A 27,988-nucleotide genomic window follows, 5' to 3' on the forward strand; every position below is an offset into this window, starting at 1 on the left:
ATGGCTGACAAAACGGAGGAGGCTGGTGGCGTCCACTTCCCTTTTCCCTTCACACCCTATGCCATCCAGAAAGACTTCATGGCAGCGCTGTACCAGGTGTTGGAGGCTGGCAAGATTGGGATATTTGAGAGTCCAACCGGCACCGTAAGTATTTGGGGCCTGAAGAGGGTCTAGGGAGACGCTGATGACAGGGCAGAGCCAGCGTGCTTGTCTGCATGTGCAGAGAGTCGTGGTTTGAGGTTGAGCAAAGTCGTTCTTTCTGAGCAGTGGCCGTTTCTGTCTATTAAGCCGTTAAACACAGGCCCGGGGTCTGAGAAAAATTAGGCTAAAGGCAAACGAGAATTTTAATGGCCATGGAAACCACGACCGTGGCACTGAAACCTTCCGGGTTTTTCTGGGCGCATGACCGCTTTGGTGCTGAGAAACGTGGAAATTACTCTGGCTTATCCTCAGATCCGACATATTGGTTTACTCTCCAGGAACTGGGTTACTGAGGGACGGAGGGGTCCAGTCCAGAGCCCCTCAGTTTTCCTTCCTGGCCTGGGAGGAGGGGGTTTGTTAGAGGTTGGCCGCAGAGGACTGTTAGGTTCCCACTTCTCTCTTGCCCTTTATTACCTTCTAGAGCAAGTGCTGCGTGAGAGCGAGCTGCCTGTGTGGGTGTTGCTGTGACCTCCTGGAGGACGAGGACCTTGAGGTCCTCTCCTCTGTCCCCGTCATCTGCGGGGAGCTTGGCACTGTCGGCCTCGGGGCTCTTAAGCTGTGTGTGTGTAATGAATGAACGAAGGAAAGTGACTTATTCCTTCTCATCCACTGACGGGAGTGTGTCGCTCTCTCCGGGGATGACACGATCTCCTGGGGCAGGAAGAGGGTGGACGGGCCGCTCTTGTTCCGTTTTGTTCCTTCAGATACAGCGAGTGGGAGAGGCTCCGTTCCGCCAGTTCACACAACGTGGGTCATGAAGATACTGTGCAGAGTGAGGGTTTTTTGTATTTTTGGGTTTTTTTTTTGGCTGCGTTGGGTCTTTGTTGCTGCGCGCGGGCTTTTCTCTAGTTGTGGCGAGCGGGGGCTACTCTTCGTTGTGGTGCGCGGGCTTCCTATTGCGGTGGCTTCTCTTGTCGCGGAGCACAGGCTCTAGGCGCGTGGGATTCAGCAGTTGTGGCTGGTGGGCTCAAGAGCGCAGGCTCAGTAGTTGTGGCGCACGGGCTTAGTTGCTCCACAGCATGTGGGATCTTCTCGGACCAGGGCTCGAACCCGTGTCCCCTGCCTTGGCAGACGAATTCGTAACCATTGCGCCACCAGGGAAGCCCGAGGGGTTTTTAAAGTAGCATCTTTCTGCCAGCATCCGACCTTGCATTTACACCCGGTGCACGTGGGGACTTCCGGGGTGGTCCACTCTGCGCTTGCGCTCCACGGGCTGTGGGTCCGATCTCTGCTTGGGGAACTAAGATCCCGCGTGCTGTGCAGTGCAGCCGACAATAAATAAATAAACCCAGTGCGTGGGGCTCCTCCCCTCCTGACCCACCCACCGACAGACTGGTTAGGGTCAGGAGCAACTTCCTGTAATTCGATCTGAGGAGGCCGGGTCCCCAGCGACCATCTGCCGCGCCTGACATTGTCAAGCATCTCATCTTCCTCTCTTTAGAGTCGCGTGAAACTGACCCAAAGAACGGAGCCCACCATCTAAAAAGTCACATGTATCAAACGCTGTTCCTTGGGCAGGTGCTTTTAAGTCTTTTAACTGTTTCTTAAATATACCTGGGGCTTCCCTGGTGGCGCAGTGGTTGAGAGCCCGCCTGCCGATGCAGGGGACGCGGGTTCGTGCCCCGGTCTGGGAAGATCCCACATGCCGCGGAGCGGCTGGGCCCGTGAGCCGTGGCCACTGAGCCTGCGCGTCCGGAGCCTGTGCTCCGCAACGGGAGAGGCCACAGCAGTGAGAGGCCCGCGTACCGCAAAAAAAAATAATAAAAGAATACAAGAAATACACTTAGATAGAATATGTTGAAATTACAAGCTTATGCTGCTGTTTCTCGCTTTATTGATTTTAGTCATTGGGACCTTCTTGTGATAGATAAGATGGAGCTTCCTTCCTGGTGCAGTTATATATTTTTAGTCTCTTTTTTTTCTTGAATGATCTTTTGTCTCTTTTTTAAGAGTCGATAGTTGTCTTTTAAAGGTTTGTGTAGTTTTTAAGGTACTTATGCCTGTTCCGCTCACAGCATCCAGTGGTCTCTCAGTATCACACTTCATCATAAAATTATTACCTTCGTCTGCCCGGGCTGCCATCACAAAACACCACAGATGGAGTGGGCAAAATGGCGGGAATTTATCGTCTCACAGTCTGGAGGCCGGAGGTCCCGAATGAGGTGTCAGCAGGGCTGTCCAGGCCCCCTCCTCCGCGTGTGGACGGCGGGCTTCTCCACGGCTCTGCCCATCGTCTGCCTTCCTTGCCTTTGTGTCCACATTTCCCCTTTTTACAAGGGTACCGGTCTTACTGGGTCAGGGCCACCCTCCTCTTAACTCAGTACACCTGCTATGACCCTATTTTCAAGTAGGGTCCCATTCCGAGACACTGGGGGTTAGGACTTGAACATGTGAATTTGGGGGGACACAATTCACCCCATATCAAGGACCTACGGGGAGAATTCTGGTCTTTAAACCAACAGTTGTGCTCCCCAGAGCAATTGGCTTGCTTTAACGCTTCCTGACACTGGGACTCATGGGGCTGATCACCTTCTGTCCGCACGTTGGCTGCATCTCCCCGCCAGCAAGTCGTATCCAGGATTCCAGGCTGTGCGTTTTTTTGGCTTTATTTTCTGGGCTGTTGATTCAGTTTCTCCCGTTCTTCTAATTATGATGACCTGCAGTACTTATATGCAACTTGATAAGCCACTTTCATTCTTTGAGGACCAGTGAGCCATATAATTAAAGAATTTCACTTTTATTTCTCCCTTTTTCCTATTTTTTTCCCCCAGCCATTCTCTTGCCAGTCCCCTTCTTTTTCCTTCCTTTCCGAGTCTGGTCTTAGAGCACCCTCTGATGTTTAAAGTCAGACCTCCCTCGAAGGCTTTATTAAAACGGGAAAGGTGGGCTTCCCTGGTGGTGCAGTGGTTAAGAATCTGTCTGCCAAGGCAGGGGACACAGGTTCGAGCCCTGGTCTGGGAGGATTCCACATGCTGCAGAGCAACTAAGCCCGTGCGCCGTAACTACTGAGCCTGCGTTCTAGAGCCAGTGAGCCACAACTGCTGAGCCCGCGTGCCACAACTACTGAAGCCTGCACGCCTAGAGCCAGTGCTCCGCAACAAGAGAAGCCACCGCAATGAGAAGCCCGCGCACCGCAACGAAGAGTAGCCCCTGCTCGCCACAACTAGAGAAAACCCGTGCACAGCAACAAAGACCCAACACAGCCAAAAATAAATAAAATAAAATAAATTTTTTAAAAAAGCTTTAAAAAAACAAAACGGGAAAGGTCATTAGGGAAGCTTCGTTTCTCATCCTCTATTTCTGAGAACGTTTTTCTTCCTGTAGGGAAAATCCTTAAGTCTCATTTGTGGGGCCCTCTCCTGGCTCCGCGACTTTGAACAGAAAAAGCAGGAAGAGGAGGAGCGTCTCCTTGAGGCCGGAGCCGACCCCTTAAACAATGGGAAGGACCAGGCCCCGTGTCCCCCACCCTCCTGCCAGCAGAGCCCAGGCTCCCCGAGGGCCACTGGAGAGCCCGACTGGGTCACTCAGTTTGTGCAGAAGAAAGAAGAAAGGGACCTGGTGGACCGACTAAAGGTGAGATCGGGTTACGAGAGGTGGGGTGATCCGGAAACGGGGCCTCCGGGAGGATTTTGGGTGGATCCCGAAGCAGGACAGCTCGTGTCCTCGCGGTGCCTCTCAGCCCCCCGGCCACCGCCCTGGTGGATGGTGCTACGCCCTCGCTGTCAGTAGAAAGCTGATGTCACCAGGCCTTCCCTAGGTTGGCGGTTCCCATTCTTTCCCAGGAAAGGAACCGCACCGTTGCCATTGGCCACAGGCTTCCCTGGCTGCAGACTCGCTTACGGGCTGCACTGGGTGGAGAGCGTGGGGCTTCGGGAGGGAGGCGCACACTTCCCGCAGCAGTGAGCTCGACAGCTTGGCCGACAGGAGGCTGGCAGGGCAGGGAGGTGCATGGGGGCTGGGGGAGGCTGGGGCTTCCTGCAGGGGTCTCCTTTCTGGCTCCCTCCCCTCTAGGAGGGGCAGGTCAGGAGGAAGAAGCGAGAGGAGCGCCTTCGGCAGATCCGTCACAATGCTTCGCTCAAGTTCGCAGCCAAGCGCATGGTGAGTGGCGGCCCGTGTCAGGGTGGCGTCCCCCTGCATGGGGCCTCACGGTGCAGTTGATCCGGGCGAGCGCCGGGACCTCAGCCCCTCCCAGTGCCCTCTGGCTACGTGCCCCTCGCCCGGTAGCAGGGCAGCCTGCACTGAGGGACTCATCCTGGGGCCTTGACACCCGTCGGGTGAGGCCCGTGTCGATGGCGTGTGTGTCGCTGCCCTTGGCCTGGCCCCCAGAGGCCGCCTCGCCAGGGGGTGGGGCTCTGGCGCTGAGGTTTCTTTCTCTCTCCCCGCCGGCCCCGCTCCTCCGCAGAGACAGGAAGATGAAGAAACTGAGCGTCTCCTCCGCCTCAGCAGGGCGATGCTGGCAGCAGGCACGGGGCCCGAGCAGCTGGCCTGCGGGGAGGACGAGCTGGTCCTCGCCGAGTACGAGAGTGACGAGGAGAGAGTCTCAGCCAGCGGGTGAGAGCGCGTCCCCTACACCCCTGCCCTGGGGTGGCCGCGCGGGGCTCCTTCCTCTCGGGCCTGGCTTCTTAGTCACTTGTGGGGCAGCGACGGGGCGGAAACCCGGCTGCCTGCCCTCTTCCCCCGGCGAGGCCCCTCCTCGGGGCACAAAGGATGATGACAGGGGCCCTTTCTCTGCCAGCTCAGGCAGGCGTCACCTCCCTACCCTCTGTGGTATTCTTGTCTCCACTCTGCACCCAGGACGCCGAGCCCAGCAGGACGCTGTGCCTTGGCCGAGGCCACCAGCCGGCGATTTGAACCTCCGCTGGCCCGGCTCTAAGTCTCAGGCTCTTAATACCAAACTGGGCCGTGTGAGGCTTGTGATGTGAGCCCTCGAGGTGTCCTCAGCCCATGTTTTTCTTTTCACCTAAGGCTTGGCTTGGTCTAGGTTCATAGGTTTCTAGTTTGTGAGCTGTAACTTCCTGGGTGAGCTAGAAACGCTGAAGGTAACACCTGGGCCGTTTCTAGGACACGCTGTCCCCGTGAGATCCTCCCCGTCATTCGTGCTTTAATTTCACAAATGCCCTTTGAGCCTCTGCTGTCGGCGTGGCGCGTCCTGCCTCAGTGTTGGTGGCAGCTGACTGACGAGGGTGATGGTTGCTGAGGGCTGCGGGGGCCACGGCAGGTTCTTGAAATACGGCGACAGTGATGTTTGCCCCATCGATTGACTCCCCGTCTTACAAACAGTTTCTCTGTCGTAGCGACGCTGTTTGACTGCATTTTACCTACAGTAGAGTTTCTTTCAAAATTGGAGTCAGTCCTCTCACACCCTGCTGCTGCTTTGTCAACTAAGTTTATGTAATTTTCTAAATCCTTTGTTGCCATCTCAAGAGTCTTCACAGCGTCCTGACCAGGATTAGATTCCATCTCAAGAAACCGCTTTCTTTGTTCATCCATAAGACGCAACTGCTCATCCATTAAAGTTCGTCATGGGATTGTAGCAGTTCAGTCCCGTCTGCAGGCTCCGCTTCTAATTCTAGTTCTCTTGCTGTTTTCACCACATCTGCAGTGACTTCCTCCACTGAAGTCTTGAACCCTTCAAAGTCATCCATGAGGGCTGGAATCAGTTTCTTCCAAACTCGTGTTCATGTTGATATTTTGACCTCTTCCTATGAATCACACATGTTCTTAATAACATCTAGAATGGTGAATCCTTTCCAGAAGGTTTTCAATTGACTTTGCCCAGGTCCATCTGTAGCTAAAGGCTTACAAATGTGTATCTGAAATAATAAGACTTGAAAGTCAAAGTTACTCCTTGAACCGTGGGCTGCAGAATGGGTGTTGTGTTAGCAGGCATGAGACCAGCATTCATCTCACTGTCTCCATCAGAGCTCTTGGGTGACCAGGCGCGTCATCAGTGAGTATTAATATTTTGACAGCAACCTTTTTTTCCAGAGCAGTAGGTCTCAACAGTGGGCTTAAAATATTCCATAAACTGTGTCATAAGCAGATGTGCTATTATCCAGGCTTTGCTGTTTCATTTGCAGAGCACAGGCGGGGTAGATTTAGCATAATTCTTCAGGGCTCTAGGGTTTTCGGGCGGTAAATGAGCGTTGGCTTCAACTTAAAGTCACCAGCTGCATTAACCCCGACGAGAGAGTCAGCCTGTCCTTTGAAGCTTTGAAAGCCAGGCACTGACTCCTCTCTATGAAAGTCATAGATGGCATCTCCTCCCAATGTAAGGCTGTTTCGTCTACACTGAAAATCCGTTGTTCGGTGTAGCCACTTCAGCTACATCCTCCGGGTAACTTGCTGCAGCTCCGCCCTCAGCGCTCACTGCTTCACTCTGCACTTGAGTGTTATGCGGGCGGCTTCTTTCCTGAAGCCTCATGAGTCACCCTCTGCTAGCTTCAGACTTTCCTTCTGCAGCTCCCTCACCTCTCTCAGCCTTCATAGAAGTAAAGAGCGTCAGGGCCTTTCTCTGGATTCGGCTTTGATTACAGGGATGTTGTGGCTGGTTTGATCTTCTATCCAGACCACTCAGACTTTCTCCATATCAGCAATAACACCGTTTTACTTATTATTCCTGTGTTCACTGGGGCAGCGCTTTTAATTTCCTTCAAGAACTTTTCCTTTGCACTCACAGCTTGGCTAACTCTTTGGCGTAAGAAGCCAAGCTTTTGGCCTGTCAGCTTTCAATATGCCTTCCTCACTAAGCTAAATTCATTTCTAGCTTTTTTTTTTGTGGCCTCTCCCGCCGCGGAGCAGAGGCTCCAGACGCGCAGGCCCAGCGGCCATGGCTCACGGGCCCAGCCGCTCCGCGGCATGTGGGATCCTCTCGGACCGGGGCACGAACCTGTGTCCCCTGCATCGGCAGGCGGACTCTCAACCACTGCGCCACCAGGGAAGCCCCATTTCTAGCTTTTGATTTAAAGTGAGAGACATGTGACCCTTCCTATCACTTGAACACTTAGAGGCCATTGTAGGGTTATTAACTGGCCCAATTTCAAGACTGTGTCTCAGGGAATGAGGAGAGCCAAGGAGAGGGAGAGAGATGGGGGGATGGCTGGTCAGTGGAGCAGTCAGAACACACACAACGTTTAACAGTTATGTTTGTCATCTTGTGTGGGCGTGGTTCGGGGCACCCAAGACAGTTACAATAGTAACATCAAGGGTCACTGATCACAGATCACCGTAACAAATATAATAATAATGGAAGTTTGGAATATTGCGAGAATTACCAAAATGTGACACAGAGACACGAAGTGAGCAAATGCTGTTGGAAGAATGGCACCGATAGACGTGCTTGATGCAGGGTTGCCACCACAGACTTTCAATTTGTAAAAAAAAAAAGCAGTAAAGCAATGAGCAATAAAATGAGGCCCGCCTGTACTCGACGTGTAATGTGCCTAAGTGATGATTCAATATATGTATATGTTGTGAAATGATGACCACCGTAAGGTTTAACACGTCCATCACCTCACATACTTAACATTCTTTTGTGTGGTGAGAACGTTTGGGATCTGCTCTCTTAGCAGCTTTCAGGTTTACAATACAGTATTATTAACCATAGTCACCATGCATTACATGCCCAGGATTTGTACATCTTATAATGAAGTTTGTACCCTTTGACCACCTTCACCCATTTCTCCACCCTCCCCCTCCGAGTCCCTAGCAAATCACCAGTCTACTTCGTTTCTGTGAATTTGGTTTTTTTAGATTCCGTACATGAGATCGTACAGAATTTGTCTTTCTCTGACACAGTTCACTTAGCATGCCCTCAAGGTTCATACATATTATTGCAAGTGGCAGGATTTCCTTCTTTTTTTAGTGGCTGAATAATATTCCGTTTTGTGTGTGTGTGTGTATGTATGTAAAACACACTGTATTTTCTTTACCCATTCATCTGTCAAGGGACACTTAGGTTGCTTCCATGTCTTGGTTTTCTAAATAACATTGTAGCGATGTGAGGATTCAGATATCTCTTTGAGATAGTGACTCCATTTCCATTGTATAAATACCCAGAAGTGGGATTGCTGGATCATATGGTACTTTTATGTTTTGAGGAGCCTCCATACTGTTTTCCATAGTGACTGTACCGATTTACATTCCCACCAACAGTGCACTAAGGTTTCCCTTTTTCTCTACCTCCTCACTAGCATTTATCTCGTCTTTCTGATCATAGCCATTCTAACAAGTGTGAGGTAATAGCTCACTGTGGGTTTGATTTGCATTTCCCTGATTAGTGATGTTGAGCACCTTTTCATGTACCTATACCTGTTTGCTATTTGTATGTTTCTTTGGAAAAATGCCTATTCAGTTCCCTTGCCCATTTTGAAATTGGATTATATGTGGCTTTTGGTGTTTTTTTTGTTTTTTGTGTTTTTTTTGCTATTGAGTTATACGAGTTCCTTACATATTTTGGATATTAACCGCTTATCAGCTATATGGTTTTCAAATATTTTCTCCCATTCCATAGGTCGCCTTATCATTTTGTTAATGGTTTCTTTCGTTCAGAAACTTTCTAGTTTGAAGTAGTCCCACTTATTTATTTTTGCTTTGTTGCTTGTACTTTTGGTGTTGTACCCAGAAAATCATTGCCAACACCAATGTCAAGGAGCTTTTCCCCTATGTTTTCTTCTAGGAGTTTTATGGTTTCAGGTTTCTTACATTTAAGTCTTTAATCAATTTTGAGTTAATTTGTGAGTGGTGTAAGATAGGTGTCTAGTTTCATTCTTTTTCATATGAATATCCAGTTTTCCCAGCACCATTTGTTGAAGAGACTGTCTTTTCTCCATTGGGTATTCTTGGCCCCATTTTCAAATTAGTTGACTCTATACACAGGGGTTTATTTCTGGGCCCTCAATTCTGTTCTGTTGGTCTATGTGTCTGCTTTTATGCCAGTACTGTACTGTTTTGATTACTATAGTTTTGTAATATAGTTTGGTATCAGGAAGTGTTGATACCTCCAGCTTTGATCTTCTTTCTCAAGATTGCTTTGGCTATCTTTCCTGGTTCTGTATGATTTTTAGGGTTGTTTTCTCTTGTTTCTGTAAAATATGCCATTGGAATCTTGGTGGCGGTTGAGTTGAATCTATAGATGGCTTTGGGTAGTATGGGCATTTTAGTAGCATTAATTCTTCTGATTCATAAACGGGCTATCTTTCCATTTGTTTGTGTCTTCATCAATTTCTTTTATCAAAATCTTGTAGTTTTCAGCATACAGATTTTTCAGCTCCTTGGATGAAGTTATTCTTAAGTATTTTACTTTTTTTAATGCCATTGTAAATGAGATTGTTTTCTTTATTTCTTTTTCAGATAGTTTGTTGTTAGTCTATAGAAATGCAACTGACTTTTGTATGTTGATTTTTGAATCCTGCAACTTTACTGAATTTGTTTATTCTAACAGTTTTTTGGTCAAATCTTTAGGGTTTGCTACATATAAAATCATGTTATCTTCAAACAGACAATTTTACTTCTTCCTTTCCAAATTGGATGCATTTTATTTCTTTTCCTTGCCTGAGTGCTCTGGCTAGGACTTTAGTACTATGTAGAGGATGAGTGATAAGAATGGGCACCCTTGTCCCTGATCTTAGAGGAAAAGCATTCAGCCTTTTACCACTGAGTGTGATGTTAGCTGCGGGCTTGTCACATATGGCCTCATTGTGTTAAGGTATGTTCCTTCTCTTCAATTTGTTGAGAATATTTATCATGAGAGGATGTTGAATTTTGTCAGATGCTTTTTCTGCATCTGTTGAGATGATCATATGATTTTCTGTCTTTCATTTCGTTAATGTGATGTATCACATTTATTGATTTGCTTATGTTGAAACATCCTTGCGTCCCAGGGATAGATCCTCCTTGATCGTGAAATATGATCTTTATAACGTGCTGTTGAATCTGATGTGCTTTGGTTGAGAATTTTTGCATCTATATTCAGCAGGGATACTGTCCTGTAATTTTCTTTTCTTCTGGTACCCTTATCGACTTTGGTATCAGAGTAACGCTGGCCTCATGAAATGAGTTTGGGAATATTCCCTGCTCTTCGGTTTTCTGGAAGCATTTGAGAACGATTGGCATTATTTCTTTAATTTTTTTTTTAATTTTTTTTTTTTGCATTACGTGGGCCTCTCACTGCCATAGCCTCTCCCGTTGCAGAGCACAGGCTCCGGACGCGCAGGCTCAGCGGCCATGGCCCACGGGCCCAGCCGCTCCGCGGCACGTAGGATCTTCCCGGACCGGGGCACGAACCCGCGTCCCCTGCATCGGCAGGCAGACTCCCAACCACTGCGCCACCAGGGAAGCCCTTCTTTAATTATTTGGTAGAATTCACTGGTGAAACCGTTTGGTCCTGGGCTTTTCCATGTTGGTGCTCAGAGTCCTGCCCTGAGGCACCGGTTCCAGGGCCTGAATTAGAACTAACACTTGTGATCCCGCCCAGGGCTGAGATGCCAACTGCTCTGCGCGTCCCCCATCTCTCTCTGGCGGGGGACAGGAGCAGCCAGTGCCCTGTGGCCTTTCCTGCTCTTCTGCTCCTCCCCAGGGGACGAGGTAAAAAACTTTAGTGGAGTTTGCGAATATTCAAGGAAAAAAGTACTCGCTAGGGTCCAGGCCAGGGCCGCCAGTCCTGCAGCTTGGCTTCCGGCGCCCTGGGTTCGGGGGACAGCAGCCTCCGAGGACACACCCACCTGGTTCTGAACACAAGATGTTCTTCACTCCCTCCTGCATGCAGCCCCTCATGGGGTCCTGCCGACTTTGTCCCCACGTGGCATGTGATTTAAACCCCGGCCTTTCACACAGAGCTGCCTGAACAATCGTCTGTTGACCGGAGGCCGACCCTGTTGATAACTCCTCTGAGAGCTGTAGACAATGCACATTTCTGCCTTTAAAAATTGAATTTCCAGGTGAATAAAAACAAAACACAAAAGCCCGAGAAGACTTTTTCCGTGCTGTGTGTTTTTTCCTCTCTCAGAGTAGACGTGGATGAGGATGACCTGGAGGAAGAACATGTAACTAAGGTGAGACACCAGGTCCTGGGTCTCCTGTGACTGACCTGGGTCCAGGAAGGAGGTGGGAGCCCCCGAGTCTCCAGGTGCTTGGCAGGGGGGCTGGGTCCCCGGGAGACGCCTGTGCCCCAGGGCGTCGAGGGGCAGCCTTTCCACTGGGGGTGGCAGGAGGTGGGGGACGGGTGCTCTGCCCCTGGCTCTCAGTGGCTCGTCCCCTGTCCTCTGGTCTGAATTTGCATTTGCCTGGGGTGCTGGGAGCTGTGTGTGGTTCTGACGCTGCTCAGGCTTCGTGTGTGTGGGACTTCGGGTTTTCTCTGTTGACATCAGATACCTCCCCACCCCCCTTTTCCTCTCTTCCTCCCCGGCTCTCCTAAATCTTGGAGGGGCGCACAGAGAGGTGAACTCAGCCTCTTCCTGCTTCGCCCCCCAAGCCCTGGCAGGTGCATGGGGACCCGCCCGCCCCGCTTCCCCCTACGCCCTGGACTCTCGGAGTCCTCCCTGTGTCAAGAGCCACCACTGAGGAGAAACTCCCTTTCCTGAGATGACCGAGCCTCCCAGAGGGGCAGGAGCAGGGGCCCAGCATGACCCAGGGGAGGGGGACGCCCTGGCCTGAGGGCTCGCAGAGGTCTGCGGGGTGGGGGGGGTCGCCTTCCGTAGGTCTGTGTCCCGGGTGCCCTCTCCATTCCCTCGGCCTCTCAGGCCCCAGCCCTCCTTGCTGTGCCGAGAATGTTTGGGGTTGACAGTCTGCCCTGAACCCCGCTACCCCGAGCAGATTTACTACTGCAGTCGGACCCACTCGCAGCTGGCCCAGTTCGTGCACGAGGTGCAGAAGAGCCCCTTCGGCAAGGACACTCGGCTTGTCTCCCTGGGCTCTCGGCAGGTGAGCGCAGGCGGGGCCGGGCGGGCGAGCAGGGCAGGACCGGTCCCTGTGCCTCGCTGGTCCTTGGAAGGAAGGACCTGCTCCTGGGAGGCGGGCAGGCCCGGTGGCTTGCTCTGTGTCGCTTAGCCAGCCCCGTGTCCCTTACCCTCTCCTCTGTCTTGTAGAATCTTTGTGTCAATGAAGATGTGAGAAAGCTAGGTTCTGTACAGCTCATCAACGACCGCTGCGTGGAGCTGCAGAGAAGCAAACACGGTAGCCTCCAGCGCCCCGAGGCTGTAGGGAGGGCCTCTGGGACCGTGTGCGGCCCTGGACGGGAACGGCGGGAACGAGGGCAGAGCAGACCGGGCTTCCTTCCTAAAGAGCCTCACGTGGGGAAAAAGGTCTTTTTGCTTTTTAGTCTGGATCTAGTCCAGTACCCTGGCTAGGAGGCGATATCATAGGCCTCTTAGAGAAGACGAGGTAAAATGCCAGGATGTTTCGAAGAGTCCTTAAGCAGCAGTTCCGGAAGGGTTTAGCGGCCCCGCCCCGTGGTGCAGACCCCTTCTGGCCCCGCGGTCAGAACCTCAGCTGAGGTTCTTTCTGCCTTTGCCCCTGTGCCTGCGCCCCTCAGAGAAGAAGAGCGTCGCCGAGGAGGAGAAGCCCGGACGGAGGAGGAGGCTGGAGCCGCGGGCCACCTGCCCCTTCTACAGCCATAAGCAGCTGCAGCTCCTCCGGGACGAGGTCCTGTTGGAGGTGAAGGACATCGAGCAGCTGGTGGCCCTGGGGAAGGAGGCTCGGGCCTGTCCCTACTACGGGAGCCGGTTCGCCATTCCAGCAGCCCAGGTGAAGACCCCGGAGGCTGGGCGGTGGCTCTCGGCTCTGAGCGGGGCCCAGGAGGGAGTTCTCACTCCTCTTTTGGTTCAGGAGGGTGTCACTGGCCGTGGTTGTCTGCCCGACACACCGCCCACTGAGGACACGTCACCCACTCTCTCCTGGTACATAGGGTTGGAGGAGGCCCCAGGTGCCTAGGTGGCTCTGGGCTGCAGGGACAGTTGGCGTCCTGGGGGATGGCACCTTAGCGCCAGGGCAGAAACTAGAGTGCCGTGGGGAGCTACGGGACGTAAAGGTCTTTCCAGGTGCCCTTTGGGTGCGTGGTCGTCCCACCTCGCGCACCTGCCTGCAGCACAGGTGGAGACCCTTTCCCTAGACTTGCTGTATGGAGTCAAAAATGATATCATTGTTATTTGGTGGTATGATTTAACTGTTTTCTTTCTACTCCCTGAATTTGAATGACTTTTGGAAATAATGTATCGTTTATGGAGAATTTCATATAATCAAGAGAAGACTTTTTTCATAGATTTTTAAAGATGCGGGAACTGTGTTAGTAATAACATTTACCTGGCAGTTAGACGCTTGTCAGTGTGCTGCCCGGAACTGAGCGTGAGGGGAGCCTACCCAGCCTCACGGTGGTCTCAGCCCTCCTGGGGTCTGGACACACTTGGGTGCCCGTATAGTGAGATATCCTGAAACTCTTATGATCTCGACTTTTTAAGGCCCTTGGCACGTCGTTTTTGTTTACAGTAGCCCACTGAAGTGGCTACGGCAGGTATTCATATTCTACGCGTGAGGACCCCCGGGGCCCAGGAGGGTTTGTGATTGATCTGTTTCCTCACAGCACATGAGTAGCAGGGCCAGTGTTAAAGCCTGGGCCTTAAGTTTCCAGTTTTTTGGATTTTCACTTTATCGGTATCCTTTTAACTGGAAAATCGTCATAACAACACGGCACCTAAGAAATTGACAGAGTGCTTTTATTTTTGTTACCCCGCCTCGCCCCCCCCTTAACCCTCACTTGAGATAGACTTCCTCAAGCCCGTTTTGCAGACGAGGAAACCGAGGCTCAGAAAGGTTGACTGTCCCAGAGTCAGACAGCTGGGAAGTGGCGGCTCCAGGGCCAGAACCCAGGGCTGCTTTCTGGGCCCCAGTGCTGTCACAGTGTGTTGAGGGCGTTGGGGGCGCAGAAGGGGCTCTGCAGCAGGGGCTCCAGGCCCCTCCGCCCTTGGTCCACTCGGAAGTGCAGTCGGCTCCAGTTTTATCTGTTCTGTAGCTGACGTTCCACATAAGACTTTCCGGGGAAGGTTCTCCAGCTCAAAGCACAGTAAGCTGCTCTAGCTTTCTCTCCGGAGTGCCCGCCTACGCGCGTTCCGGGGGCTGGGCCCGCCCACTGTGGGAGGGGTCCTGCTCCCACCTCAGGCCGCCTCTCCCCCTCCAGCTGGTGGTGCTGCCCTACCAGATACTGCTGCACGCGGCCGCCCGGCAGGCGGCGGGGATCCGGCTGCAGGGCCAGGTCGTGGTCATCGACGAGGCCCACAACCTGATCGACACCATCACCGGAATCCACAGCGTGGAGGTCAGCGGTTCCCAGGTGGGTCGGCCTCTGCCTTCCCAGGCCAGGGCCTGCTGCGGGGGGCAGCGGGCGCGCTGAGCCGAGGCCGGGGCTCCCCAGCGTGACTTAGGACGGGACCCAGCCCAGGCAGCGGGCACTTCGCTTGCTTCTCCCCAGCCTGTGTCACCCAGAGTCCTCCAGGCCAGGGTGCTGCTAGCTAGGTCTCTGTGACCCGGATGGTGGGATGAGAAGCAGGGGTCCTTGTGCAGCTGGTTGTTACTGTTGATACTGCTTTGAGGGATGCTCAAGGTTTCTGAAAGCCGCTGTTCATTGCCCATTATGTGCCCTGCACCACGTGGGGTGCCTCTAATCTTCACGCTGACTCTGCATCGGGCTGGTGGCTGTTTTAAGTAGAGACTCGGAGGCTGAGAGAGGGTTAAGCGCTGCCCGAGGTCAGCCTGGGATTTGACCAGCGGTTTCTGACCCTCAAGCCCACGTGACACCCACCCCCTGGACTGCCCAGTGCCGGCTGGCCTGGACGGAGCCGTGATGGTTGCCTGGAACCGGCTCTCCCAGCAGACAGCATGGCTTTCCCACCCCAGGAAGCACTAGCAGGGACGTTCGTTATCTGCGAGTCATCGTCCCCCCTTTCCCTGACCCCCAGCGGATGCCGCTGCACCAGCGCCCCTTCACCTCGACTGCCCCCCAAGTGTCCTGGGCTCGCGTTGTCCAGGCATCGTCGAGGGCATCTCTGGCACGGCCCCAGGCTGCTGGTCTAGGGCCTGCTCTGCCATCACATCGCTCTCTGCTCTCCCCCCAGCTCTGCCAGGCCCACTCCCAGCTGCTCCAGTACACGGAACGATATGGGTGAGACGTTGCCCCCCGAGGGGTTGGGAAGGCCCCGCTCAGCCTCGGCACCCCAAAGCCAGCCTGCGAGAGGAGGCACCGGGGTAGCATCTGGCCAGGCCCGGCATGATGGGGGCCAGCGTGCTTTCGCCTCCTGTTTGTTAGGCGTGCACCCCAGGAGGCCGTGCGGGCCCTGGGCCACAGTGAGCCGCCCTTCTGGGAGAGCGTGTGTAGCTCGTGACCCAGTTGGGAGGACAGCAGACAGGAGGGCCTCAGCTCAGGCACCGGGAGGGGAAGTCGGGGTCCTCCCGCCGATGTCCACTGGCTTCTCCCCAGGAAGCGCTTGAAGGCCAAGAACCTGATGTACATCAAGCAGATCCTGTATGTGCTGGAGAAGTTCGTGACTGTGCTGGGCGGTAAGGAGCCTCCCCGCCCTGCGGCCAGCTGCTGAGCCTGCTGGGCTCCGTCCCCCGGATGCCAGTCAGGACCCCTGGGGTTTCTGTCTCTCAGGAATCGCCTTGGCCATTGACTTAGAAAATTCTTATTTGTCCGGCCTTAGACCTTTGTTTAGAGCCCTGGTTGATTTGCCCCTGTTCTGAGTCCTTGTTATTTTGCCAGGCCCGACCCCACAGGTGGCAGTAATAATAATATACTGTGATATAAATGTGTGTATGACACTTTACGTCACAGTGATGGGACTCAGGACTCGGGTGCTCCTGTGAGGAAGGCGGCGCAGGCACGGTAACCCTCGGGCCAGTAAACTGAAGCCCAGAGCAGAGGTGACCGGCCTGTGGTTCGTGAGCCCGGTGAGAGGGACTGGAGTCCTCTGGCTCCGGGGCCCACACTTCTTGGCGTCATTCGGAGCCACATGACTTCCCTCTGGCAGTTCCTATGCGAGCTTTTATAGAAGCTGAAGGGCAGAGAGGCAGCAGGGCTTTTCGGGGGGACCTGTCTCACGTTGATGCTCTTCACTGGGTCTCTGCCGTGCAGCCTGGGCGTCTCCTGCTGGCGCCCGTGTGGAGTGGGGTGTCCCTGTCCCCGCCTCCTCGGAGGATGTGGGAAAGGATGACATCGCCAGGCTCGGGCTGCGTGTGCACGTGGGTCAGACCTTGAGGCCCCCCTGCCCCCTTCGTGGGGCCTTTGGGTGCTGTAAATGGCAGAAGACCCCTTCAGATAGGAGCGTTCTTACTTGATAACTACAGAGCAGAGGGGGAAGATGGGGGCCAGAGGCCCACCGTCCTGACCTGTTTCTCTTTTGTAGGGAACGTTAAGCAAAGCCCCAATACCCAGAGCCTGTCTCAGGCAGGTAAGAGCAGGTGGGAGCCGTTTCCGAGCTGCCCTCTGGGGCGCGGAGGCCACGGTCCTCAGAGCGAGGGCTTCAGGGCCCTTCGCTTGTTTGCCCTTAGGGACGGAGCTGAAGACCGTCAGCGACTTCCTCTTTCAGAGCCAGATCGACAACATCAACCTGTTCAAGGTAGGTTTTCACCTTTGTGTGGCACATCCAGGTTCCTTTTCTGCCCGCCCCCTGTGGGCGGAACAGCGTTAAGACGGTGGAAGGAATAGAAAGTAAATTCCTTCTGTCCTTGAGCAGCCTCGAGGTCCGAGGGTCTGTAGAGTTACTGTACCTGACCCTCACACACAGCTCATGTCGCAGGAGGGCGGAGTCTTCAGCCTGGGGCAGAGGGTCACGGGGAGCCGTGCCTTCCTCTCTGTGTAATAAGCGGACGCTCGCAGGTGCCTCCCCTCCACCTGTCTTCGGGCACAGTCTTCCTGGGCGCTGGGCAGAGCACGAATGACTTTGCGATCCAGCTGTCGGGCTGAGGTGCCTGAGAACGCAGCTAGGGTTGGCCTGGGTTGGGCCCAGCCTCAACCTCTGCTCCCTCCAGATGGGGCACAGGCTCTGTTGCTTGACAGACCACCTTAGTGAGTCTGGTTTGCTGACGACACGGAGCACCATGTCCAGGGCAGCGCGTGGGTCCCGTGACTCCAGGGGAGGGGCACCACGTCATTCAGGCTCCCCAGCTCAGGAGGACAGCACGCCACACACACGAGGGGGCTGGTGGTGCTCGGTGGAGCCCAGGGCGACCCGGCTGTGTGGGCTCAAGGCCCTGCTCCCCCTTCCCCTTCACACCAGCTGCCCCCTGGCCTGGTCGCTGCCATCCCCCGCCAGGCGGGCGGCAGGCCGAATGGCCTTGGACTCCTTTCCCCCTCGCCTCGCATCCACACGCTGCCAGGCCCTGACGCCGTGCTCTCATCCCACAGCTGCTGCCCCAGAGCAGGCAGTCGCCCTCCTCACTCCTTTCTGGTCTCTGGTCCTGTTCTCTGCCTCGTGTCTTTTACAGACTACAGTCCGGTGACGTTTTTTCTTTTTTCTCTTTGACCACACCACGCAACTTGCAGGGTCTTTAGTCCCCCGACCAGGAATCAAACCTGCACCCTCGACAGTGAAAGCGCGGGGTCCTAACCACTGGACCACCAGGGAGTTCCCCAGTGAATCTTTTTTTTTTAACATCTTTATTGGAGTATAATTGCTTTACAATGGTGTGTTCGTTTCTGCTATACGTAACACATATCTCCATATCCCCTCCGTATCCCACCCCTCCCCTCTAGGTGGTCACAGAGCACTGAGCTGATCTCCCTGTGCTATGTGGCTGCTTCCCGCTAGCTGTCTGTTTTACACTTGGTAGTATATATAAATCCATGTCACTCTCTCACTTCATGCCAGCTTATCCTTCCCCCACTGTGTCCTCAAGTGTGTTCTCTACGTCTGTGTGCATCTTTATTCCTGCCCAGCCCCTAGGTTCATCAGTACCGTTATTTATTTATTTATTAAATTTATTTATTTATTTTTTGGCTGTGTTGGGTCTTCATGGCTGCACACAGGCTTTCTCTAGTTGCAGCGAGTGTGGGCCACTCTTTGTTGCGGTGTGCGGGCTCCTTGTTGCGGTGGCTTCTCTCTTGCAGAGCACGGGCTCTAGGCGCGCGGGCTTCGGTAGTTGTGGCTCATGGGCTCTAGGGCACAGGCTCAGTAGTTGTGGCGCACAGGCTTAGTTGCTCCACAGCATGTGGGATCTTCCTGGACCAGGGCTTGAACCCATGTCCCCTGCATTGGCAGGTGGATTCTTTTTTTTTTTTTTTTTTTTTTTTTTTGTGGTACGCGGGCCTCTCACTGTTGCGGAGCACAGGCTCCGGACACGCAGGCTCAGCTGCTCCGCGGCATGTGGGATCCTCCCAGACTGGGGCACGAACCCATGTCCCCTGCATCGGCAGGCAGACTCTCAACCACTGCGCCACTAGGGAAGCCCTGGCAGGTGGATTCTTAACCACTGCGCCACCAGGGAAGTCCCAGTACCATTTTTTTTAAATTCCATATATATGTGTTAGCATGTGGTATTGTTTTTCTCTTTGTGACTTACTTCAGTCTGCATGGCAGACTCTACGTCCATCCACCTCACTACACATATAACGCAATTTCGTTTCTTTTTATGGCTGAGTAATATTCCATTGTGTATATGGGCCACATCTTCTTCATCCAGTCATCTGTCGATGGACACTTAGGTTGCTTCCATGTCCTGGCTGTCGTAAATAGTGCTGCAGTGAACATGGTGGTATGTGACTCTTTCTGAATTGTGGTGTTCTCATCCCCAGTGAATCTTAGTGGAAGATGGCCCCTTTTCAGAGATCTTCAGGGGCTCCACACCCCTCATCTTGCACATTGTGCTCACAACCAAGCTTCTCCGCATGCCCCTGACCTAGCCCAGCTCTCCCTTTTTTTTTTTTTTTTTTTTCGGTACGCGGGCCCCTCACTGCCGTGGCCTCTCCCGTTGCGGAGCACAGGCTCCGGACGCTCAGGCTCAGCGGCCATGGCTCACGGGCCAGCTGCTCCGTGGCATGTGGGATCTTCCCGGACCGGGGCACGAACCCACGTCCCCTGCATCGGCAGGCAGACTCTCAACCACTGCGCCACCAGGGAAGCCCCAGCTCTCCCTTTTGTGTTGTGCTTTTGCTCATAGGATTTTTAAAAAACTACCTCTTAATTCTCAAGGTCCAGCTTTGCTGTCATGGTGCAGGAGAGCAGAGGGGACGTGGCCATCACCAAGCACCTTTAGAGAGGAGAGGCTGTGCCGTGCTGCCGAGTCCCTTGTGGCAGGGCACCGTGTGCGCACGCATGTGTGTGTGTGTGTGTGCGTGTGTGTGTGCGTGTGTGCGCGCACGCAGTGGGGGGACAGTGGCAGAGGGGAGGCCTCAGGCAGGAGGGTGATGCGACCACAAGAGGCGCTTTGGGCACCTGGGGGGTGGCGTGGGCCTGCTCCTGTCGTTTGGAAGGTGGCTTTCTCCAGCTGGATTTGTTTTCCCGGCGCCTCTGGCTGGGTTTGCTTTCGCAGGTGAAGCGCTACTGTGAAAAGAGCATGGTCAGCAGAAAGGTAGGTGTCCCTTTGCGCGGGCCCCCGTCGCTGTCCTCCGTGCGTCTCTTCTCCTGGCCGGCCGAACCTCCGAACGCCCTGTCTCCGTGCTCACCGTGCGGCAGCTCGCGGGGGGCGGGGAGGGGCCCATCCGGCTCCCTCTCACAACCACTGCTCTCATCCCTGTCCCAGCTCTTCGGCTTCACAGAGAGGTACGGGGCGGTCCTGGCGCCCTCCAGGGAGCAGCCCAAACTGTCCGGGTTCCAGCACTTCCTGCAGAGCCTGCAGCCGGGGGTGACTGCGGGTGAGTCAGAGGGGGAGCCTGGGCAAGAGTTGGCCTTCCTCACGCATGGTCTTCCCGGAGGATGGCTTTAGCCCAGGTGCAGGGAGCCCCCTGCTGTCCGGGCTCCCAGACCCTCCTTCCTCTGCTCTGTGCAGCTCCTGCAGCCCCCGCGGAGGAGGGGGAGGACAGGGCACCGCGGCCCGCTTCCCCGCTGATGCACATCGAAGGCTTCCTCGCAGCTCTCACCACTGCCAACCAGGATGGCAGGGTCATCCTGAGCCGTCAAGGTAACCCCGGGAGGAGCCAGCCTGGAGCCAGGCTGCTTTACTTCCATCTGGTACCCCACCAGCTTGGGACACAGAAATGGGTGAAAACTGGCCACCTGTGACCCACGCCAGTAGTCGAGGGGGGTGAGGAGGGATGAAGAGGTGCTGGGCTGCTGGCTGGTCTCGGGCGAGGTTGCCAGAGACTCCGCGTAGCCCAGTGTGAAGGTCAGGTGGGCTTTGTTGGAGTCGTGGCTCCATCACCTATGAGCTGCATGACTTGGACCAGTTTCTCCCTAAATCTCAGTTCTTCATGTGAAAAGGGAGACAGTCCTGCCATCTACCTCAGGATTGTCCTGGAGATGAGATGGGTCTAATTTAAAGAGAAAGTTGTATCTCTTATGGCTTCTACATGGACCCGACTGGACATCCCTTTGTCTCAGGCAGATGGAGGTCTCTGTTGGGCCTGCACCTGCCCTTCTCCATGTAGCTGTCTTTCTCTTTCTTTAGGCAGCCTAAGTCAGAGCAGCCTCAAATTCCTGCTCCTGAATCCAGCCGTGCACTTTGCCCAGGTGGTAAAGGAATGCCGGGCGGTGGTCCTTGCAGGGGGCACCATGCAACCGGTAAGGACACGGCCCAGCCTCTCGCGCCCAGCTGTTGGGTTGGGGAGGATGTAGCATCAGGCCTCTTCCCATCCTGTGAGTCCCCCAACCAGAAGGGGGTTAGCTTGAGCCAGCCAAGCAGTGTCCACCAGGTGGCGTTGCTGTCCTGTCTCGTGGCTGGGTCTGGGGTGGGGTGGGCACTGCCTAGCCCTGGTGTTTCTGTAGCCACTTCTCCAGAGAAAGCCATTCTGGAGTTTCAGACCCAGAATAGAGTGCCTTTCCATTCCTGTACCCACCATAGGTAAAACCTTCTCTTTCTTTTATAAATTTAAGTTTTAGTATACATATTTAGGAAACATTTTCATTGTAGGGAGCAGAGACAAGCAAAAACAGGAAATAGATAATTCCGCCAACAAAAGATTCGTTTAGGTGTATAGCATTACAATAGTCTTTGTATTCATAGTTTTTACAAATACACATACATATTTAAAAAAAAAAAAATGGTGTCTCCACGCGCTGCTGTTATAAACAAGAATGGTGTCTCCACGCGCTGCTGTTATAAACAAGAATGGTGTCTCCATGCGCTGCTGCTATAAACAAGAATGGTGTCCCCACGCGCTGCTGCTATAAACAAGAATGGTGTCCCCACGCGCTGTTGCTATAAACAAGAATGGTGTCCCCACGCGCTGCTGCTATAAACAAGAATGGTGTCCCCACGCGCTGCTGCTATAAACAAGAATGGTGTCCCCACGCGCTGCTGCTATAAACAAGAATGGTGTCCCCACGCGCTGCTGCTATAAACAAGAATGGTGTCCCCACGCGCTGCTGCTATAAACAAGAATGGTGTCCCCACGCGCTGCTGTTATAAACAAGAATGGTGTCTCCACGCGCTGCTGTTATAAACAAGAATGGTGTCTCCACGCGCTGCTGCTATAAACAAGAATGGTGTCCCCACGCGCTGCTGCTATAAACAAGAATGGTGTCTCCACGCGCTGCTGTTATAAACAAGAATGGTGTCCCCACGCGCTGCTGCTATAAACAAGAATGATGTCTCCACGCGCTGCTGTTATAAACAAGAATGGTGTCTCCACGCGCTGCTGTTATAAACAGGAATGGTGTCTCCACGCGCTGCTGTTATAAACAAGAATGGTGTCTCCACGCGCTGCTGTTACAACTTGCTTCTCTCAGCAGAGCACCTTCAGCATTCTTCCTTGTCAGCGAATATGCATTTCTCCTGCCCAGCTCTGGCTACACTTTATCCGTTATGTGAATCTGTCACATACGACCACCCTTCTTTTGTCAGGTATCTAGGCGATTTGCAGTTCCTCTGTTTTAAACGATAGAGTGGGAGGTACAATTGCATCTCTGCACAGCGGTCACTTCCTTAGGATGTGTCTTAGAACCAAGACTTACTGGCTGAAAGGCAAAGGCTCTTCAACCTCCTCAAGCCGTCAGCTCCCAACCTCAGCTTCCTGTTAGAGTCACCCCTGTAGCTGTATTATTTTTCCATTTTTCTTTCTTGTGTATAGAAGTAGACTTTTATTCACTGGTGTGTTAGAATCATTTATAGTTGCTGTTTTTTGTTGCTGTTGTTTTTTAATTATTTTTGGCTGGGCTGGGTCTTCGTTGCTGCACGCGGGCTTTTTCTAGTTGTGGCGAGCGGGGGCTACTCTTCATTGCAGTGCGCGGTCTTCTCATTGCGGTGGCTTCTCTTGTTGCGGAGCACGGGCTCTAGGCACGTGGGCTCAGAAGTTGTGGCTTGCGGGCTCAGTAGTTGTGGCGCACAGGCGCTGTAGTTGTGGCACACGGGCTTAGTTGCTCCGTGGCATGTGGGATCTTCCTGGACCAGGGCTCGAACCCGTGTCCCCTGCACTGGCAGGTGGATTCTTAACCACTGCGCCACCAGGGAAGTCCATAGTCGCTGTTTTTGACGCTCAGATTTTCTGAGACTTGGCCTGTGGGAACCCCTCATGCTGCTCTGGCCCCTTTGACATGGCCCCCTTAGTCTTTTTTTTTTTTTTTTTTTTTTTTCCCCCTTAGTCTTGGGAGGCTTCCCTGCTTTCAGCACAAAAAAATGTCCTGGGCTCACCTTAACACTTTCTTTGCCCGAGACCTGGAATCATTCATTTGTCCAGGGTGCCCTGGTTTCTTCAAAGGGGGATTGGTACTTAGAAACCAACATCTGGGAGCTAGGGCGTTCACAGTGCTCCTGGGTCATCACCGTTTATAGGCCATTTCAGGGGACAGACCTAGGGAATAGTTTTCAGACATTATGAGTCCACAGTGACATTTCTGTATCAAAATCAGTCATTTTACTTGACCTTACGTAGTATCTGTTAGGCTGCAGCTTGATTTCTTGTCACATTAACGTAATTACTTATTTGCTCTATCTCGAATATACTTAAAATAGTTTCAAAATTATACCGGTATTCTGGGACTTCCCTGGCGGTCCAGTGGTTAAGACTCTGCACTCTCAGTGCAGGGGGAACAGGTTCGATCCCTGGTCGGGGAGCTAGGATCCCACATGCTGTGGCCCCCCCCCCAAAAAAAAAATTATACCAGTATTCTAACAAGAAACTACTGATTGAATTCATTTACATGCATTTATTTTTTGCCTTTAAAGTACCCCACTAAGGATATGTGGTCATTAGTGATACAAAGTCACTTGAAGTCAAGCTTTTCTCTGTGTGGCTATATTCTGAGTTTGATAGGGAGGTAGGCTTTCAGTTTTTGTTTTCAATTTTAGTTTGCCTTTTTACTTTATGTTCTTAAAAATGTCCATATCTGTATGGTTCAAAAGTCGAAACTTTTAAACAAGTTTTGCTATACCATATAGCAAGACGTATTCAGTCTCACCTCTGTCCCTCTTCAAACCGTTCCCCATTCCCAAAGGTAATCATTTTTATTAGCTACTGGTCTATTCCTCCAGTGTTTCATTCTAATTTTTTTTTGCAAAGATGAGCAAATTTTTTTTCCTTTTTATTTTATTTATTTATTTATTTATTTATTGCGGTACACAGGCTTCTCACTGTTGTGGCCTCTCCCGTTGCGGAGCACAGGCTCCGGACGCGCAGGCTCAGCGGCCATGGCTCACGGGCCCAGCCGTTCTGCGGCATGTGGGATCTTCCCGGACCAGGGCACAAAGCCGCGTCCCCTGCATCGGCAGGCTGACTCCCAACCACTGCGCCACCAGGGAAGCCCTCCCTTTCCTTTCTTACATTAAAGGGAGCTCAGTCAGCTTTAACTTCCCAGCATGCTCTGGCGATCACACGTTAGCAGTGCACAGGGTGGTCTGCGTTCCTTCTGTTAGCTGCGGGGTCGTCTGCTGGGGGAGATAGGGTAGCTCCTTCGGCCAGTCTCTCTTGAAATGCAGGATGTTACGGATAACCTCACAAGGACTGTCCTTGCGCATATGTTTGGTTTGTGGAGCTGTACTTCAGGGGAGATGCCTAGATAGGGGACTGTGGGTTAAAAAGTAAAAATATGTCTACTTTGTTAAATAGTGTCAAATCCCCCTTCCACAGGAATTGTGCTAGCCTGTGGCCCGCAGGCAACATATAAGAATGCCTGGTTCTCCAGAGAGCAGTCAGACTTTGGGATTTTTGCCAGTTTGATAGGTGAAAACCCGGAGCTCTTTAAAAATACAAATGCATATGTCTTCCCACTAGAGATTCTTATTCAATAGTTTGGGCTGGGCCCTGACCATATATATATGTTTTAAATTCCAAGTGGTGATTTTGTTGCATAGCCAGGGTTTAGAACCACTGTTTCAAATTGCTGAATTTCTCTTGCTGTTCCCACAAGTGGTTTAAATGAGGCTGCCAACACTGGGTATCATTATTTATTTTTTTTCTTTTAATGAATCTGTTAGCAGCCTTTCCTTTTGCCTCTTTTTTCTGTTCTTACGTACTTGTCGCCTCCTGGCCCAGGCCTCTGGGAGATGACAGAGCTGGCTTTGTGGTCTGCAGGTGTCCGACTTCCGGGAGCAGCTGCTGGCGTGTGCCGGGGTGGAAGCTGAGCGCGTGGTGGAGTTCTCCTGTGGTGAGGACCCATGCCCAGGGTTTCGGGGCTGGGCCTCGTGTCAGTGTTCAGCCGTGTGCTGTTATCAGGCCTGGGGGCTGAGGCCACAAGAGGGCAGCTTCCTCGTGAGCTCCCCATCTCTGGGCTCTCCTGCTCTGCGTCCCCTGTGTCTGCACGGAGAGGCCTGGGCATCGCCGAGTCGGTCCCGTGTGGAAACGGGGTGGGGGGCGGGGGCCGTGAATTGCTCTTCCTAGTCTGGAAGACAGGGTCGGGGGAAGCTCTTCCTGGACTCTGCCTTGCGGGACAGTCGACTCCAGTTCAGCCTCACTGGGTCTCGCCAGGTCACGTGATCCCTGCAGACAACATCCTGCCCCTCGTCATCTGCAGCGGGCCCTCCAACCAGCAGCTGGAATTCACGTACCAGAAGAGAGAGCTGCCTCAGATGGTCTGTACCAGGCAGCCTGCCTTCCCACGGCCTTTGCGGGGGCAGGAGGCAGACTTAGGGATGGGGGCACCCTGCCCAGGGCCGAGCATCACAGCTGGCACAGGGTGGGCAGGATCTAGAAGTTTACCACGGAAGGTCTGAGCCATCCCCAGCCTCATGCCTCCGGCTGCCGAGGACGTTTTCTTTAAACGAAGCTCACGAGCAGGCTGCTCCGCGCCTTTGGTTCTCTTGCCGTCCGGCTTTGTGGGCTCCGCCTGGCAGGAATGCGGGTGTTGGGAGCACACCTCTAGTGGCATGCCTGGGGTTTTCAGTGCCTGATTTGTCACAGACGGGGCTTAATCCCCTCCAGGATGTTGGGAGTTGGAGAACAGTGGACTGAGCGGCATCCCACAGTGGGTTTTAGCTCTGGTGTGCCAGCACGGTGGTGTGTCACAGATGCTACCAGGCACCAGAAGCATCATCGGGTGTGTGGTAGGGAGGGTGGCACATTCCACCCCAGGGAGCCACCTGGCCGTGCCCCCCTCCCCCGCAGTCACCCGTGGGTTGCTATACTTGGCTTTGAGCCTTTTTGGGGGGCTTCAGGAATGGCTCCGTGGCGGGTTCCTTGTCTTTCCTCCCTAGATGGATGAGACGGGTCGCATCCTCTGTAACCTGTGCAACGTGGTGCCGGGAGGGGTGGTCTGTTTCTTCCCCTCCTATGCGTACCAACGCCAGGTCCACGCCCACTGGGACAAGAGTGGCCTGCTGGCCCGCCTGGCTGTCAGGAAGAAGGTGAGTGGCTGCTCCGCTGGACTTCCCACTCGAGAGGACGCTGGCACCCAGAGCTCCTCCTTGGATTTCTTGTGTGCAGGGGCTTCCGCTAGTTCCTCACCCCCGCTTCCAATCCCTGATAACCATCCAAGGGATCTCCCCAAGGGCCCTGGCCCTGTGGGCTTCTCCAGTCCCCAGTCTGGAAAACAGAAGGCCAAGAGCCACCCAAGACCCAGGCATTCTGAAACCCTTTTCTGGGAGACATTATATGTTTACCTTCAGATATTTCAGGAGCCCCAGAGAGTGAACCAGGTGGAGCAGGTGCTGCTGGAGTATTCCAGGTGCATTCAGGTAAGAGGTGTGGTTCTGAGGCCTTGGGTCCAAAGGGCACGTGGCGCTGGCAGCTGAAAGTACCGTGGCTGGCGTCCACGCCCTGGCTCTGCAGCTCTGGGCTGGGTGTTTCCTGCAGCACTGTGGCCAGGCAGGGGGCATGGTGACAGGGGCCCTGATGTTCTCCGTGGTCGGAGGGAAGATGAGTGAAGGCATCAACTTCTCTGACAACCTTGGCCGGTAAGGGGTGGGCTTCCCATCTCCCGCGGCTCTGACACCCACCCATCTGGCGCCTTCGGAGTCCACACCCGGGCTGACTGCTCAGGCCCGTCACCCGCGAGGCGCACGGATGCAGCAACTCTGGACTTGGCCCTCTGGGGCCAGGCGGAAAATCAGGCAGCCCCTCACTTGATCAGAACTCAGTTCCTTGGTTTAGACCAGATACCTCCGCTGAGAAAACCCTCTCCAGGTGGTAGGGACGAGGGGAGGGAGAGGCGGAAGGAAGTGGAGTGGAGGTGTGGGTGAGGACGGGCCCCTTGTCCTGGGCACCGCCCAGCTGCCGTGACTCGCGTGTGCCTCCGCCCTAGGTGTGTGGTCATGGTGGGCATGCCCTTCCCCAGCATCAGGTCTGCAGAGCTGCAGGAGAAGATGGCTTACCTGGACCAGACCCTTGTGAGTACCGCCAGTGCCTCTGAGGATGAAGGGAGGGGGCACCCCACGGCTGTGACTCCCCCTTGCCCTGGGACGCGTGTGTCCCGTTTGCTCCAGAGCGACAGTACGCCCCTCCACAGCCCCTGAGCTTCTCCATGCCATCACCTATCATGCCGGCTGCTGTGCCCACGAGGCCCACGGGTCCCGCTCCAGAGCCCGGCTGTGTCACTGTCACCGAAAACACTAGGAGGAGGCAAGAGTCCGCTCTGACGGGTCACCTCCTTTGCCCTTTCCAGCCCCGAGCCCCAGGCCAGGTGCCCCCTGGGAAGGCGTTGGTGGAGAACCTGTGTATGAAGGCCGTCAACCAATCCATAGGTGAGCCTGGGCTGACGCTGCTGGCGAGATGGCTGGCTGGAGAGTGAGGCGACAGGAAGGAGGGATTTCACCTGCCATCTCTCCAGCCCGAGCGCTGAGCAAGGGGAAGGGGACACAGTAGAAACGCACTGTGGGGGGAGGCAGGTTTAACTCAGACCCCCAACCTCTGTCCCCATCCAGGCAGGGCCATCAGGCACCAGAAGGATTTTGCCAGCATCGTGCTCCTGGACCAGCGGTACGCCCGCCCTCCTATCCTGGCAAAGCTGCCGGCCTGGATCCGGGACCGCGTGCAGGTCAAAGCCACCTTTGGCCCTGCCTTTGCTGCTCTGCGGAAGGTCAGTCCTGCCTTTCTCTCTGTCCCCAGAACCTCCCACCCCCCAGCCCCACCCCGCCCCGCCCACAGCCGGTGTCTCCCTGTCTTTCCTCTCTCCACAGTTTCATAGAGAGAAGTCTGGCTCTTCCTGACAGATGGCTGCACCACTGCCTGGTCACCAGGCCCTCCTTTCACCCCGCCCACTAGAAATGTTGTCTTGGGCCT

At 53.9% G+C, this 27,988-nt stretch overlaps 1 protein-coding gene across 4 annotated transcripts; it reads left to right on the forward strand.

Moving 5' to 3' along the window:
* DDX11 (DEAD/H-box helicase 11) lies at positions 1 to 27,915 on the forward strand. 4 transcript variants are annotated; one of them, XM_065888295.1, is made up of 27 exons: positions 1 to 144; positions 3,526 to 3,774; positions 4,213 to 4,299; positions 4,604 to 4,752; positions 10,626 to 10,631; positions 11,207 to 11,252; positions 12,013 to 12,120; positions 12,285 to 12,372; positions 12,731 to 12,942; positions 14,369 to 14,521; positions 15,303 to 15,349; positions 15,665 to 15,744; positions 16,590 to 16,634; positions 16,735 to 16,802; positions 19,714 to 19,752; positions 19,924 to 20,035; positions 20,170 to 20,301; positions 20,788 to 20,900; positions 24,848 to 24,920; positions 25,241 to 25,344; positions 25,966 to 26,115; positions 26,377 to 26,445; positions 26,564 to 26,664; positions 27,012 to 27,096; positions 27,372 to 27,450; positions 27,631 to 27,785; positions 27,886 to 27,915. In XM_065888295.1, the coding sequence occupies exons 1-27, from the start codon at positions 1 to 3 to the stop codon at positions 27,913 to 27,915; spliced, it is 2,724 nt and encodes a 907-aa protein (XP_065744367.1). The 4 variants fall into 4 exon arrangements, with proteins under 4 accessions (XP_065744367.1, XP_065744368.1, XP_065744370.1 ...); XM_065888296.1 differs by lacking the exon at positions 10,626 to 10,631; XM_065888298.1 differs by lacking the exons at positions 10,626 to 10,631; positions 25,966 to 26,115.
* Positions 27,916 to 27,988: the final 73 nt, after the last annotated feature.

The sequence above is a fragment of the Phocoena phocoena genome, chromosome 11, assembly GCF_963924675.1.
Source record: "Phocoena phocoena chromosome 11, mPhoPho1.1, whole genome shotgun sequence".
NCBI lineage: Eukaryota > Metazoa > Chordata > Mammalia > Artiodactyla > Phocoenidae > Phocoena > Phocoena phocoena.